Raw genomic sequence first — 15,311 nt, forward strand, 5'->3', positions numbered from 1 at the left:
CTTGACTGTGAAGTTCAGTGTTTTGCAGTGTGGGACTTCTGATGCTTTGATGTTTCATTTTTTCTTCTTCTTTTTTAAATTTTTTTTTTATTAAAACAAAGACAGACGGAGGCTGTGATTCAGAGTTGGCTGACTCAAGTCACATAACTTCCCTCAGATGTTCAAAAGATGAAAGCAATGAAGGGATCAGGTTATTCTTAGATCTGAAGGGATTTGGGTGTTGCAACAGAAAATATTGGTGAACCCATCTCCTGCAACAACAGGCAGAATCTTCTGTAATTATATCAAATTACAGCAAATAAACAATTCATTTATCAACTATTTTTTAGAATTAAACTGTTGATGTTGATGACCAATCGATAGATTCAAACTCATCCAGTTCACAATGATACTTAACAAATAAGAGCTGCTGATCCTCACACTTTTCATGCTAGTGGTTACTTACCAGTTGTTATCAATTATTTAGGAATCCAGAATTATATTGTGCCCAATTATCTTTTTTGTAATTGAAGATACCTTTGCTTACATTTAACAAATCTTTAATTAAATAAACAGTCTTGATTCTATACTAGTGCCACTTGTTTTAGTGTTGTGTTTCTTCTCACAAGCCTGTTAAGATTTATCCCACCCCCAGTGCAGATGCTGCATATTTTGAGAAAAACTTTGACTGCAGGTGTGAATGCAGCACAACTCAACAGTGACACTGTTCTGTCTTTAAAACCTTACTGTAGTTAACAGCAACACACACACGCACAGAGACGCACACACCTGCTACTGGAGCAGTTACTGTTTAAGATAAGCACGAAGCCTGAACACCGGCAAACTATTTTTGCTATTATTTCCCCGAGAAACTTATCTCAACTCTGAATCACAGCCTTACACAAGAAGGGAGACCTGTATAAAATTGCAGGAAAAAAAGCTTGATTTGGCAACAGTTTGGTAGATACACAATAGGCCCTCCTCTTCCATTTCGACCCACTCCTGACACGGATCTACACCCACAGAAATATCAACAGAAAAATGAAACAGTTATCTTAGTCCAAACTTTACTAATTGAGGCATCCTCACGTGACATGAGCCAATCTGCTCATGGAAACAAAGTCATTTTGATGGAAAGTCATTTTAGAAATTGAGTTATTATAGAGAGAGAATCATGTGTTTGTATAAATACACACTCGGATATCCACATTATCCTCTCTGAAATCATCAGGAAAAAAAAGTGCTCCTCTGTTGGATTTGCTGGCAGATATGCTAAAAAAAAAGATTTTTCTCAAAGTTCATGTCTAAATCTGTAAGTCAGGATGCACGCCTGTGTTGTTTTTCCTTCTCGAAGAACTTAGGTAACAGTGAGCACAATACAGGCTGCACAGAAAGGAGTTCCCCAGTGTCGAGTCTGAGCCACCAAACTCCAAATGCTTTAGCAGGTTTCTGTTATTTTTCAGTTCGTAGAGTTTTTATTTTTGACCTTAAAGGAGTGGAGAGACCATCTACTGGCACACAGTAGAAGAAAGTCACTCCTTACCTCACCCATCCCTCCTTAAGAGATGGAGGAGAGGTTTGTGTTACCCTGTGTAAGAGGAGGAGGAGGAGGGGCTGGGTCTAATATCAGCAGGCCGACGACTGGGGCAGTGGTAACGCCCGTTCGTTCTTTCTGCCCCCGTTCATGTGTGCATAGGGTTGTATCTCGTCAAAGTTGGGCCGCAGCACCACCACAGGCCCGTTGGCCGAAAGATGTCCTGAGTGCTTGTCCAAGGCTTGGCCTGGAGACGCCAAGGCCGAGGCCACCGAGCCTGGAGAGGAGGGAGACATAGGTCCCAGTAATGGAGTACTCGGGCCTTGCATGGGGGATAACTGCTGGGTAGAGGGAGGCGGCGTGCCTCCTGTGCACCCCGACGAGGGGGCGGTGGCAGCTGAGGGCTGCCTGGTGGATGCAGGGTCCAGTGGAATGTTCTCCATGTTTTCTACCTCCATGTCCAACTCCTCGGTGTCCGGAGGCTTGTTCTCCTCGCTGTAGAAGAAGCTCATTTCCCTGAAGGGAGGATCCAGTTCGTCTTTGATGCTGCTGATGATCTCCAGGAAGGACGGACGCATCTTGGGGTTGTACTGCCAGCACATCCTCATCAGCTCAAACCTGCAGGTGATGGACGAGAGATAAAGATCAGTGCAGTGTTCAGTTTTGGCATTTGTCTTTTTTAGAGCACAGATTTTGACTAAGGCCACCACTTGAAAAGATACCAACTTAATATAAGGTACACTGCAGAAGCCTTATATCACGTGAACATAGTGAACTGTGGATTTTCTCACCCATTTCTTACAGGTTAATTTCTCCACACACAGTATGGATGGACAGGAGGAGTGCTGTGACACCCTTTGCATGACATCTTTGCACATGTTGTCGAAAATGTAACCCTATCCTTAAAAACATTACAGCAGGAGGACTTCATTTTCTCACCAGCAGGTGGCATAAGACACTGACATTTAAGCCCATTTTATACTCTGTCACATGGAAACTCTCTGTGCCACATTGCTGTTTAGGAACAAATGTATGGAAACCGTACATTACTACCGTGCTGTTAGTGTTTTAAAGCAGTGCTTTGATTAATTCTCCTTGTAAATTCATTCTGTGACTTCCACCACAGAAAACAAAGCAAAACATTCACACAAACAGAATCAAGTAATGTAATATTCATGTTAGTGGGTGTGAATGCAACTTTCAGCCCAATGGCAGCAGCTATACACACTAAATGGGACTTAGACATGGCTGCACTTTTTCCTTGGACTCGCTGTTTGATTTCATGCCAGGTTTTTAACCATCTCTCTTAATACTGTCCAAAGAAAAGATACATGAACTGCAGTTCACTGAAATAGTGGACAAAGTATAAATACATGCAGATGTAGTCTAGACTTACTGACAGCTACAATACTTGTCATTTCATACGTATAAACCCTTTTTTTTAAAGAACAAAATTGAGGATGGATAAGATTTATTTATCGCTACATGACTACACATACAGTAAGATCAGTAGTGTAGCATGTTCTCAGCAGCACAGTAAATCATATGTAAGGTTACTGTGCCAGGCCAGCAGCAGAGCTTTGGGAATGTCAAAACAACATCATAAAAGGGAGAATTATTACAGTTTTGTGTGGCGCTGCACCACACACCACAACTTCAATTATACACAAACAAGCTAAGAATACTCTCTAAGGCCCGCTGACATAAACACCTCGGTCATCTCTCCTCCACTTTTGCTGTTCCCTCTCTCTTGTTTTCCTTCTCTCCCAGCGGTCTCTTTGCAAGTCTACAACAGCCTCTGCAGCTGGGTGCCAGCTCCGCTCCGCACAGAGGAATTATGGGTAGAGCTCTCCTAAGCACGTGCCTTGCTTCGTACTCTGGAGCAGCAGGGGAGGGCGGGAAGGGGGGGAGGGGGGGAGGGGGGGGGTGGCTCCGACTTGTTTTTCAGCAGCGCAGCAAGTGTCTTAACTTTAACGTTCAGATGTCCAAACCCCCCGGCAGCGAAGACCTCCCGTGAAAAAGACGTGTAATGCTTGGAGCCGGGCCGACGCTCCAGAGTAACCTGTCTGTGTGCGTATAGTCCTGCCTGCTGAAAACACTTCCACTCGCCATCTGTTGCTGTGCATGAGGCTTGTTGATGCAAATTTAGAAAACAAACAGTGCAGTAAATCCTGACTTCTTGTCAGCATCCTGCCAATCATGGCACACACAGACACATGCTATTGCCATTAAGCCAAATTGACTCATATCTGACCTGTCGTCAGTGACGTTAGCAGCATGAAAATGCCCAGCCTGTTATGATCTTTGCCTGGTATAAAGACAGCACCTCAAGGTCAAACCCCAACTCTATTACACATATTCTGTTTTAATGTGCTAAATGGTATGTAAAAAAAAAAAGAAAGAAAAAGCTATAAGTTGATGACCAAGACGTTTTTATGTGCTTAGCCTGACATCTTTATAAAGCTATATATCTGTAGCTGTTTCCTCCTGTAATTGTGTCCCCTTCACTGTCTATTTAGTGAGAACTAATGCGAATTGGAGGCAAATCCCTCGTAAGTGTCAACATATTTTTCTGTCACATCAATAAATTTTTGAGTGCTGTGAGTGAATGTCCAACAGTGACTCTGTCAAAATGCTGCTTTTAAAGATGAGGTTCGGAGGCGGCCAGGCTTTTATAAAACAATTTGCACAGACACGGCCAACATTTCACCAGCCAAAGAGATGGACAAAAAGTCCTTGAAACACTCGAGATGAAATCAAAAACAGACACGCTGCAAGGCCAAGTGTGAGTTCAGAGCGGTCTCCAACCATCTTCGGTGAATGTTCATAAAGCTAAACAGGAATGTATCGCAACAGAACTTCAGAGCTTCACACATGCAGCGTCCCCAGTGTGGTGAAACATTTATGTATAATAGCATTGTACGCGATACTGATACATTCCACAATAAATCATCATATTAAATGTGATCTGATCACAGTCTGCGTTTCATTTTTGCCCAACCCTGCTAGAGAGAGAAAGCACTTTTTGTCTCAGGGAAACCATAGACACAAACATGGGAAATCCAATCACTGACCCACAGCTACCTGACCATGGGAAACACAGTAGAAGGAGGAGACGCTCAAAGCTCTCCAAATGTGACTCATCCCTCTTGTCTATTATTCTGCCCACTTCCTCCTCTTGTATCTTTGTATTCAGTCTTTGTATAGACTCCTGGCTTCGCTACACTCCAGCAATCTTCTGGAAATCTCCATTAAGTCACTACAGCAGAGGCTTCTAGCTGCAGAGGCCCGACTTCCCAAGTGTGTAAGCTCAGATACGGGGAGGCAACCCCACCACCTCTGTAACACAATCCACACACTCCTGTAATCAGGACAAAACAGTCAGGCTGCCATAGAAACCAAAGGTTTGTGTCTGCACAACACTCGGCCATGCTTTTTTTTTTTTTTTCTGCTCGCACTCTCTTTCTAAGGTGAGGTCAGCCATGGAGAGTGGGAGGGGAGGGAGCAGAATGCCTTCTTATTGAGGTCAGAGAGAGGAGAGGAGAAATGCATATACGCAGCGCTGCACACCGACAAGCTGTGCATTCTCTTCTCCGACAGCCAGAGTGATTCATTAATGAATTATAAATACATTAATGAATTCATACTGTCGCTCTCGCTCCCTTTTGCTGATGGACAGACACCGTCTCGCCACTCATGCCTGTTCCCGGCAGCAGGAATGAGGAGCATCTTTCACACACGGGTCATGGCATCCCTTCTATGGGCCGAGGCCGACGGGTGAGGAGGCTTCTTGCTGCCAGCTGACCACCGAGGACCATGTTGTCAGCGGACCGCTTTTAACCTGTGACGTTAATGTCAGGCCTCATCTTGGCTCTACCTTAGCACACACACCACATGATATCCCACACACTTAGAACCACAACTTAAAATAGACGCGGGGCAAAATATTAACGCGGCCGTTGGCGTGCAAGGTGGTGGCAGTAGAGGATAAAACAATACATCTTCCAGGAGATGTTTGGAACCTAAACCTTGAGGGTCCTGAAACGGTCGGTGTATGTTACATGATTATTGATCATAGAACCAAAGAAACTCACAGCATGTCAGGACAGTTGTCTGGTTTGTCCAAGAGTCCTCCCTCCATGACGAAGCGCAGCACTTGTTCATTGGACATGCCCTGGTAAGGCTGTTCTGCTAGGGTGGCGATTTCCCACAGCACGACACCAAATGACCTGCAACAAGAGATGAGTTTTTTTTCTTCACATGTTTACCTCTTATGTGATACCAACTCAGTATTGCCTATATTGAGTAACAGAATAACAAAAACTTCTCCAAAAGCTGGCTTGGCTTTTTTTTTTTATTCCTTCAAAATGTTTTCTTTTGAAAAAGAGGCGAGTGTCTTGTCTTAACTGTGAAAAAAACAAAGAATCCCACAGCCAGACAATCGCATGTATTAACTTTTTATTAATGATATCTTGACCCTCAGTTCCTCTTCAGATAAAATTCTGTGTAATTAAATCAATACATTTTCCCTTATGACAGCCTGAGGATCAAAATGTTAATCAAATTGACTGGCAGTGTGCAGGCCTCAGTGGTTTCTTGGTTTATTACAGCGTACCTGACATTACTGACAACTATCTTTTACAACATGTGGGATTGTTTTCAACTGTTTCCTCCACTTCTTTCTCTTTGTTTCACCAAACACCTGCTTCCTTGCTGGGTTAAGTAATTTCCTTTCTTTTATTGATAAATCCTATTGCATTGAAACAGTAAACCAACAAGCAGAATATGTATGAGGCAAACAAAAACATTAGAATGGTCCTTTAAAAGTACATTAATCAAAAGTTTGAGATCAGTCTTATGTTGAATAACTGTACATTTCTGTCCCCAATTGCCAAAAAACAAAAGACTAATGCTGCTTTAAATGCTGTAAATTCCTTCTCCATCAGCTAGAGTAAAAGTACAGTTCAGAAAACTTTATGTTCAGAGCAGGTTATGGGCTGCAAAAATATTTGAAATATCATCCAAACTGCAATGAGGTCAAGTGCAATTTCCAAACTGCAAGAAGTTGCATATTTTCCCTTTAATAAAGGTAAAATTAGACAAAATTAGACAAAATTAGACTACAATACTTACAAAATAATCATAGAATGTACTTGTTTGTTTTTTGCATATTGTTAGCTGTAGAGAAAGTGCGATCTGTCACTCAGCAGACACTTCTACATTATGTTAAAACTTAAAACCTGTCAGCCTGATGATTAATGATGTGAATGTGAGAAAGAATGTGGGCTATGCATCGGACTGCACTTCACAATGATTTCATTAATTCAAGACATGCAAACTATTTAGAGTAAACATTACCTCAGTTTGACCTCGAGCTACCATGTGGTGAAACTACTATGAAAGTCTTACTGGAAAAATCTGACAAAGAGCACAATATTTGCTCGCTCTTGTTAATCATATTTTCACCACTGGCACGAGTTCAGAGAGCACAGTCATCAGTCGACTGTGTTACAACACTGCACAAAACTCGATGTAACCGTCTTTCGCTGACAGACAAAGCCACAGTAGGACAGCTTTTTTTGATCAACAAAACAAAAGTCACCTACTCATGGAAGCCCGGAATTGGGTTCATCTTACACTGAACTTCATCTGTGTGACATCAAAGAGTAAGATAATAGTAAGCGAATGTGGAGGTGGGTTTGTGCTGGCACTGCAACCTCTCATTTAAAAACATCTGGAGCAGTTTAAGCCCACTCTCAGGGACTGGCCCGTGGGACACTGAGTTGGGAAACAAAAACTTGCAAGGGAGCTAGTAAACAGTTGAATTTCTCTGGAACACTATCATTCATGAGAAGACTGGAATAAAATAAGGTGTCCGCAGAAAACAAAAAACAAAAACAGGATCAGTGATCTTGTTCTATACTGTTCTGTGATAGAGAGTGGAAATTCCAGAAAACCAGCTGGATGCCAAAAGGTTTTGATGGTTTTGTCATGACAGGAAATGCATGTTCAAACTATTAAGTAAAAAATGGCTGTGAGGTGATCTGTAGGTTGTTGTTTTTGTAAAGTTTTGACTGCATAGCATGAACTGTTTTTAAAATTGCCACATGCTCAAAGACACAATATGCAGACATTTCTGGAATACTTTGCAAGCCCCCAGGATTAAGGCAGGTTTATACATGTATAATACAAACTTTGTGTATGTGTGTGTTTTCCTGTGTGTGTGCGTATGTGTGTGTGTGTGAGTGATGTGCTTTCATACCAGACATCAGACATCGTAGTGAACACGCCATCTTTCAGCGACTCAGGAGACATCCAGCGGACAGGCAGCAAGCCCTTCCCTCCCTTTCGGTAGTAATCCGTCTCATAAATATCTCTGGTCATGCCAAAATCTGAAGGAGAAAAAAAAATGAAAACAGAGTTTGGGGAAGCCACTGAATATCACTCATTCTGTGTGGGAGAGGAAGCTCGAGAGAGCTCATCCATTCCCCTCACCTCCCTCCCTCCCTCCCTCCCTCTGTCCATCTACATTAAGACTCTGCTGCTTCAGGCACTCACTGAAATCCAAACACTTATTTTTGAGGCCAGCAGAGTGGGTTCGGCATTGAGCAACCCAGGGAGGCTGAAGGCATCGTATTAACTTGACTTACCTCCAATCTTCACAGTGAAGTCTTCTGCTACCATGCAGTTCCTGGCAGCCAGATCTCTGTGGACAAATTTGTTGGCATTTAGGTACGACATGCCGTCAGCAATTTCCCCTGCCATCTGGATCATCTTTTTGAGCGGGGGTAGGACCTGGCTGGTGGCATTCTGCGGCAGAGGGAGGGGAGATGAGGTGAGAGGGTGAAGAGCACAATAAAGCACTGTTCAGTCCGTCTTCATGTCAGGTTTCTCTCAGCAATGCAAACTGAAGGGATGGATGCTGTTTGTAGGAATGTGCACGAGGGAATGGGAATTCACCTATTCACGTAAGAGACTGTATCTGATATAAAGTTCAAGTGTGTGTGTGTGTGTAACAATCTTCTTACTTCTTTGCGCAGAGATCGCAGGTGGCTCTTGAGGTCACCACGTGTCATCAGCTCCATAATCACCAAGGTGGGCTGCCCCTGCGAGACCACGCCCAGCAGCCGCACCTGCACCAAGCACAGAACAGCTCAGGTCAGGGGGGATAAGTTCAAAAAGTTGTATCCCAAATCCATATTACAAAGTAATTCAAAACAGGTTTTGTGTAAGGAACAGTAGGTAGTCGACTCTACATTCCTGCACAGGCAAAAATCATTCCAGCTGCTTATATTTCATATCTCAGAAAGCAAAGTTTCTCTTTGAAGAATGTAGGAAAAAAAATCCCCTTTTAAATTATTCAAATTGAATTTAATAATTGAGTGTTTGGTTTTTTGGCAGCCAGACTTGATAAAAAAGGTTGTAACCAGCAGCTTTCCAAAGGGAAAATCTTGAACACATCCGTTTAACGTAGTTAATGAGGCTGTGATCATGCTGATGAGAGAAATGTACACAATCTCCAGGAGGCTGCACCCTGCCTCGGGCTGTAAAGACAAACACGGCATACTCGGTGCTCAGTGCTCGTGACCTGCTGACCTCTTTTCCCTCTACTTCCATGGAGATTAATTAGGGAATCATCATAATCGTAAGCGCTGGCTTGCTACTAGATTCAATTTGTCAATCTGCTGTTTTATTTTCAGCCACATTGCGATGATTTATCTGCATTTATTTGCGGGATTTTTCTCCCTCTGCGGTGCCTGACAGACAGTGACCATTTTAGGATGTGTCCCTCGTACCACGTGGTGACAGTTGAACTCCTTCATGACAGAGGCCTCGTTTAAAAACTCAATGCGCTCCCTCATGCTGGCAGACTCATTGACCGTCTTGATAGCCACTCGCGTCTCAGGTTCGTCCTTGACCACCCCCTTGGCGATGCCTTCGTACACCATGCCGAAGGAGCCCTGGCCCAGCTCCTTGTGCATGGTGATCTTCTCCCTGGCCACCTCCCACTCATCCGGGACGTACACTGGCACGAAAGAGCGGACAACAGGTCAACACCACATACCCACACCAAAATATAACTGAAAATTTGAGAAGATATTCGATATTCATACTCTCAGCAGCACTGAAGTACTCGGGGTTGACAGATGCGTAGAGGACTCCATTCCCCAATCTGTCGCTATTCCTGTTGACGCCAACACAACTCAGTTAGCCAGCAGGCATCTCTGATTATAAACACGACATGTTATACTCTATAGGAAGCATAATGTTTACCACAGGGGAATGTTAATGAAAACAACACCTATTCACTCAAATTAACATTGCACAGGTTGTTAAATTTCCCAGAGAAGAACGGCGTGGTCATGAAATTACTTGCCTCTTTTTGTTGACAAAGAAGAGAATGGTGGTGAGGCTGGCGATGAAAACTGTCACGATGATGGGAATTATGATGACCAGATAAAACGCAACACTGTCGTCTCCTGTCAGACAGAACAGAGCCATTAAAGTGATTAGTGCCGACTCAAGTTTGTCATTTCTTCTCTACTTTAAACAAGTCAAGGAAACATTGAATTACGTTTAGGTATAGGCACGTAGAAGGACACGCTCTCCGTCCAGGAGCCGTTCCCTGCTAGAGACCTGGCGCGAACATGGGCAGAGTAATTTCCTGAACCGAGGTTGGTCAGCCGAGCTCCTTTGTGCTCGCGGTACTGCTGGCGTGACACACACTCGTGTTTCTCAGGCTGAAAGAAAACAAACATGCTGTGGTCACTGGTTGAAGGACAGCAAAGAGTCAAGGTCAAGTAAAGGGCACTTGTGAGCAATATTTCCGTCTTGGGAACTGAATGTTTTTTTGATGTATGTGCAGAGTTTGACTCCACATGGCCGTGTTTACATAACTTTTTCAATCTTTTCTCTAACAGTCCATAGTTTATTATTCATAATTATTTAATATGAGAGAAAAAAAAGATGATTTTTGAGTACTTTCTTTCACAAATTGATTATTCCAAATAGTACGCTTCCTGTATATACCATTAAATATCTCTATATTCTTTTACATACCTTCCAATATGTCTGAGATTATCATTGATCACACCAAACGTGACTCACCTCAGTCCCCAGACGAAACATGATCTCATACATCAGGATGAGTCCGTTGGGCATGATGGGCTCTGGCCAATGCAACACCACACAACCTTCAACCTTTTCACTCCTCTCATAGATCACCTTTCCGGGGATGTCATCCGCTTTGACTGGGAAACACACATGTATAATCATTACGACAAGAATGGGTCTGCATTTTCACAAAACAGTGTAACAAACACAAACATCTCCATCACAGGCTGAGCCAAGGCCAGTTTCTCACCTGCAGGTTTGGTCCTGGAGTAGACAAACGCTCCAGCGCTGCACTGCCCCACCTCCTCATTGCAGGCATGGATGTCAATGCGGTAGACTGTGAAGGGACGCAGGTTGGGGATTTCCAAATATTCGGCTGTGCTCTTGTCTTCTGAGAAGGGGTACTCTTTGATAGGAGGAATGCCATCTGTGCTGTTATCCCCAGGGCCGAGGGAGGTGTTCCCCTTACCAGCGCCGTCAGGAAACAGTGTGTTGTTAGCCACACCAAAAACGTCTCTGCGTCGACGATCTGGAGGTCTGAAATACGGAGGGAAAGTTGATTTAAGCACCGTCAGTGTTATTATGACAATACAAGACAGAAAGCTACACTGGAAATCCTATTGTAACAAATAACTGTAGCTTTATAAATCCCAAAAGCATTTTCCACAAGGCTTAAGCATCTTGCTGGACCGGATGAAGTGAGTGTGTGTGGGGGTGTGTGAGAGTGTACGTGTGTGTTTGTGTGTGTGTGTGTGTGTGCACCATGCGTCCAGATGCTAAAAACTACTCCCTGTGGAGCTGTGTAGAAGGATGAGGTCAGACAGATCATAGCTAGGTGGACAGACGGAGACAGGAAGAAAAAAAGTCGGACAGATTTTTCCACAGCAGGGAAAAACCTGAAGCACTGCTGCTGTCCCAATCAACTATGGACGAGTACAAAAAGGGTAACATGTAATGACCGAGTTTGAGCAGCCAAATGGACACAGTGGTGAAACGGACACACGGTCTCAGAGAACAGATGATAAGCAGTGGAGCCGCCTGGACATTGTCATGTCAGGACGAGCAGCTGGTGACAGCTGTGACTGCAGCAGCAGCGGACACACACACACACACACACACACACACAACCTTGTCTGAATGCACCTTTACAGTGAATGAGAGACCTGTAGAAGAGTCTGCCGAGACACAAGGAAAAAGAAACGAGTCGTAGCTGCGATTGAGTTGGAAAATGAAAGCTGCTATTGACAGCAGGTGATGGGAAGTGTGGTGTGGAGCTCTTGCAACTATGATAAATCTTCAGGAACTCAACTTGGATCAGTACAAGCACAACATGAACAGGTGGCTCTGGAGAAAGAAACGAAAGCACACAATTCAATTCATAAAGTGTATCCAGGAAACTAACAATTGTTTTCATATTGACTAATCTGCCAATTTATCCCTCAAATGACTGGTCTTATAAAAGAGTCAACACCATGAGTGACACCTAGAAATAGCTTGTTGTCAATCCAACAGTCCAAAACCCAAAGATAGTCAATTTACTGCCACAGGGGTCAAAACTGTAAAGCTCAAACAGGAAACAGTTTGGCACAGAGTCCTACACTGATATTGTTTTATTTCCTGTCACTCAACTGCTGCGTTCAACACTACCAAGAGCACTAAAATGCTCAACTAAGAGAGTCAAGCATCTTCTTTATCTGAGCACACACAGACCAACAGGAGAAGCGTACAGACACAGACAGATCCGTGGGAAAGGAGAGTCGCACGGACATGTTAACATTCCTCTCTGGCAGTCATAACTGGTGCAGCACTGCACAATCCAAAAGTCCAGCACTCAAAAACAGTTACTCCTGACAATATATCAAAAACATATGAAAACTGACAGGAAAGTAGAGACACAGATGCACAAGTCGAATTCACACTGACTCGTAAAACCCTGAGCTATCCTGCATTAAAGCAGCAGAACAAGAAGGAGAGACGTGGTTGGTCCTCACTGGGAGGACGGAGGAGAGAGAAGTTGAGGTTCCAATTTTTTTTTTTTTGTACATGTCATAGAGCATTAGGCTGAGCAGGGCAATCCTACCACTGTGTGAAGCCTCCTCAGCTGACTGAAGCATGACCTTATAACTAGTGAGTTACTACAGTTAGTGTCCTGACCTCACCCGCTAAAAAAAGATCTACCTTTACGCAATGGAATCTAGAAAGGAAAGCCGTGTCTACACATCCAGTCTGTGGCTAGTGGGGCACATTATTAGTGCCTGCCTGACCTTAACTGCAGTGACACACAAGTGGGCTCACAACACAAAACACTGAGAGATCTGTGGGTCTGACAGAAGAAGAGGTAACTGCGGAGTTCCGACAGCAGGGGGTTACTGTTTATAAATTTCCCAGTTAACGGATAACAGGTTTTTGGGTCGTACCACAAGGTCTTCTTAACAGATACGAACGGGCCAAACCCCTTTGTGCAGCCAGCCACCCTCCTCTTCCCCAGTAAATGAGTCTGCCTTCCATACTCTCTGTTTGTATTGTAGCGCTGATGGGGCTCTTCTCTCATTCATTTAAATTCCAGATGGATTCACTGTACATTTCCTGGCAGCTGTCTCAGTCCAGAGAAAAAGAAAAAAAAAAAAAAAAAAAAAAAAAGACGAGAGAGAGGGAGAAAAAAAAAAAGGAAACGAGTCTCAGACAGAGAGAGCGTGCAAGGGGAGGAGGAGAGTGGAGTGCTGAGTGGAGAGGGACAGAATGGAAAACATTTCCTCTTCTTTCTGTTTCTGTTTTCACCCGCCCTCTTTCCCCTCACCCCTGGTCTAAACCCTGAACTTTTGAAAAAACCTCCCCGATTTTGGAGGCTTTTCCCTGGAGTGGTTTGTAATAATGCTGGCTCTGTTACAGTGGAGAGTCTGTGCGTACACAGGCTGAGGCATTCGCTGCAGGCCTGGGACCTGCCACCCGCCTGTTTCCTAGACAGCTATACTATAACAAATCAACACAGCCAGAGAGCAAGGAGGAAGAGGAGGGGGAGGAGGAGAGGGACAGATGAGTTCAATTACAATAGAGAGCTATGTTTTATTATTCTCCCTTGAACGCCATATTGATCCAATTCCACAGGAGCATTAGTGTGAAAGAAGAAAGAAGGGCATCGTAACGCTGTTTGAATGAATGAACTTTAGGGGGCCAGTGGCATCATTTATAAATATGGATTTATAAGCAACCTGCTCATTGGGTTTTCTTAGTGAGGACCAATGGTATCTTTATATTACGGTGAAATCTTAAGTGTCTACATGAGGGCACAGGAGTACGGGAGAAGAAAGGAGCTGTAGTCTTTGAAACAGTTAAACATCCATAGCCACGAGCAAGTTAAATGATAACACAACACAAATGTCAGTCCTTATTGCGGGGAACAAAAGCCTAAGCAGCTACGAGTGTGCAGCCAAACTAAGGCCCTTCAGACTCCTTAATCACATCTCTCTCCTGGGTTTGTTTGTGTTGCCTAAATTGCTGCCTGCTAGGTCCTAACATCCCCCGTGCCACCGTTGCCATGGCAACAGAAAGCCACAAGAGCCCCGAGAAGGCTTTGGATCCCGCTCAGCATGTCTCCTCATCTGCACCGCCACCAACAAAAGGGCCGAGCCCAGCGGGCCAGCTCAGCCCCCGTCCGGTCCACCGACGGCCCCATGCTCGGGTCCTGTCAACTTCACAGAGGAGCCACCTCATTCCTCATTTTGGCAAACATGTTCAGCCCTGTTTTTGACGGCCATCTCCGTGAGAATGAAAGAAGCCACAGAGCAGTAGCTGTAAACGGTTAAAGGAGAAAGAACACTGTGGGGCCGATACTGTGTTGCCATCTGGGGTTTTACTATACCTCGGCAGGAAGATGGCATTGTGAAGGAAGTTCTCGAAAATCTTTAAAAAGACGCGATCATCCTTCTCCCGATCCTTCTCCTCGGGCGTCTTCTGGCAAGCACAGCAAGGGCCCTTCTCTGCCCCTGCCAGGTCTGACTTGGTGGGCTTGGTGTTCTCTTCCATGTCTGTAAGCCCAGTCGCTGGGATGGGGATCTTCAGCTCTGTTTTACGGAGAAAAACGGGAAAAGTGTTTAGTGATGGACGGAGCCTGTATTTCCTGCTCAGAGTGATGACCCTGTATTAAAAGTGTAATCTAACATTTTCGGAAATACATCCATTTCCTTTTTTTTTTTTTTTTGCCAAGAGTCAGATCAATACCACTTTCATGTCTGCCTGAAAGTGTGAAGCTACAGCCAGCATGCCATAATAATAGATTAGGAGCAAAACAGACAGTAGGTTCATATTTCACATCCAGACACTAGAGTGGCATTAATCTCTCAGCAAGAAAGGAAATAAGCATATTTCCCACAATGTTGTACTCAGGAAAGCTTTGGCAATAAAAAAAAAACGATGCTTATTGTTTTGTAGAGTGAGTAATGCAGACCCTTTGAGCAGTAGTTATGTTGATATAGCGCCCTGTCCTCAGGCTGCTGCTGCCAGCGAACCAGGTAGTAGGTCAGATTGCCATTGGGAAAGACCGGAGGTGACCACTTCACCACCAGCTTAGTTGAAGAGTTGGCAAACGCACGGGCATCTTTAGGCACAGACGGCACTGCAACAAATCCAAAGTCATGGTATGTCATATCAAAATGAAAGGGTTATAATAATATCGAATTATCTAAAA

The 15,311-nt window shown here is 44.1% G+C and overlaps 1 protein-coding gene across 1 annotated transcript in view; it reads right to left on the bottom strand.

Annotated features, from left to right (window-relative positions):
* Positions 1–415: 415 nt before the first annotated feature.
* The window catches only part of igf1ra (insulin-like growth factor 1a receptor), a 78,330-nt gene continuing 63,434 nt past the window's right edge, over positions 416–15,311 (bottom strand). Inside the window, exons 9-21 of the mRNA XM_083973060.1 lie at positions 15,072–15,239; positions 14,487–14,688; positions 10,878–11,164; positions 10,622–10,764; positions 10,089–10,254; positions 9,891–9,993; positions 9,628–9,698; positions 9,310–9,539; positions 8,542–8,646; positions 8,164–8,323; positions 7,776–7,905; positions 5,608–5,742; positions 416–2,131 (exon numbers count right to left, since the gene is read on the bottom strand). Coding sequence (XP_083829186.1) covers positions 1,606–2,131; positions 5,608–5,742; positions 7,776–7,905; positions 8,164–8,323; positions 8,542–8,646; positions 9,310–9,539; positions 9,628–9,698; positions 9,891–9,993; positions 10,089–10,254; positions 10,622–10,764; positions 10,878–11,164; positions 14,487–14,688; positions 15,072–15,239 — 2,426 coding nt within the window. The 3' untranslated portion in view covers positions 416–1,605. The remainder of the gene's footprint in view (positions 2,132–5,607; positions 5,743–7,775; positions 7,906–8,163; positions 8,324–8,541; positions 8,647–9,309; positions 9,540–9,627; positions 9,699–9,890; positions 9,994–10,088; positions 10,255–10,621; positions 10,765–10,877; positions 11,165–14,486; positions 14,689–15,071; positions 15,240–15,311) is intronic.

This window comes from Trachurus trachurus (genome assembly GCF_905171665.1).
Source record: "Trachurus trachurus genome assembly, chromosome: 6".
NCBI classification, from domain to species: domain Eukaryota; kingdom Metazoa; phylum Chordata; class Actinopteri; order Carangiformes; family Carangidae; genus Trachurus; species Trachurus trachurus.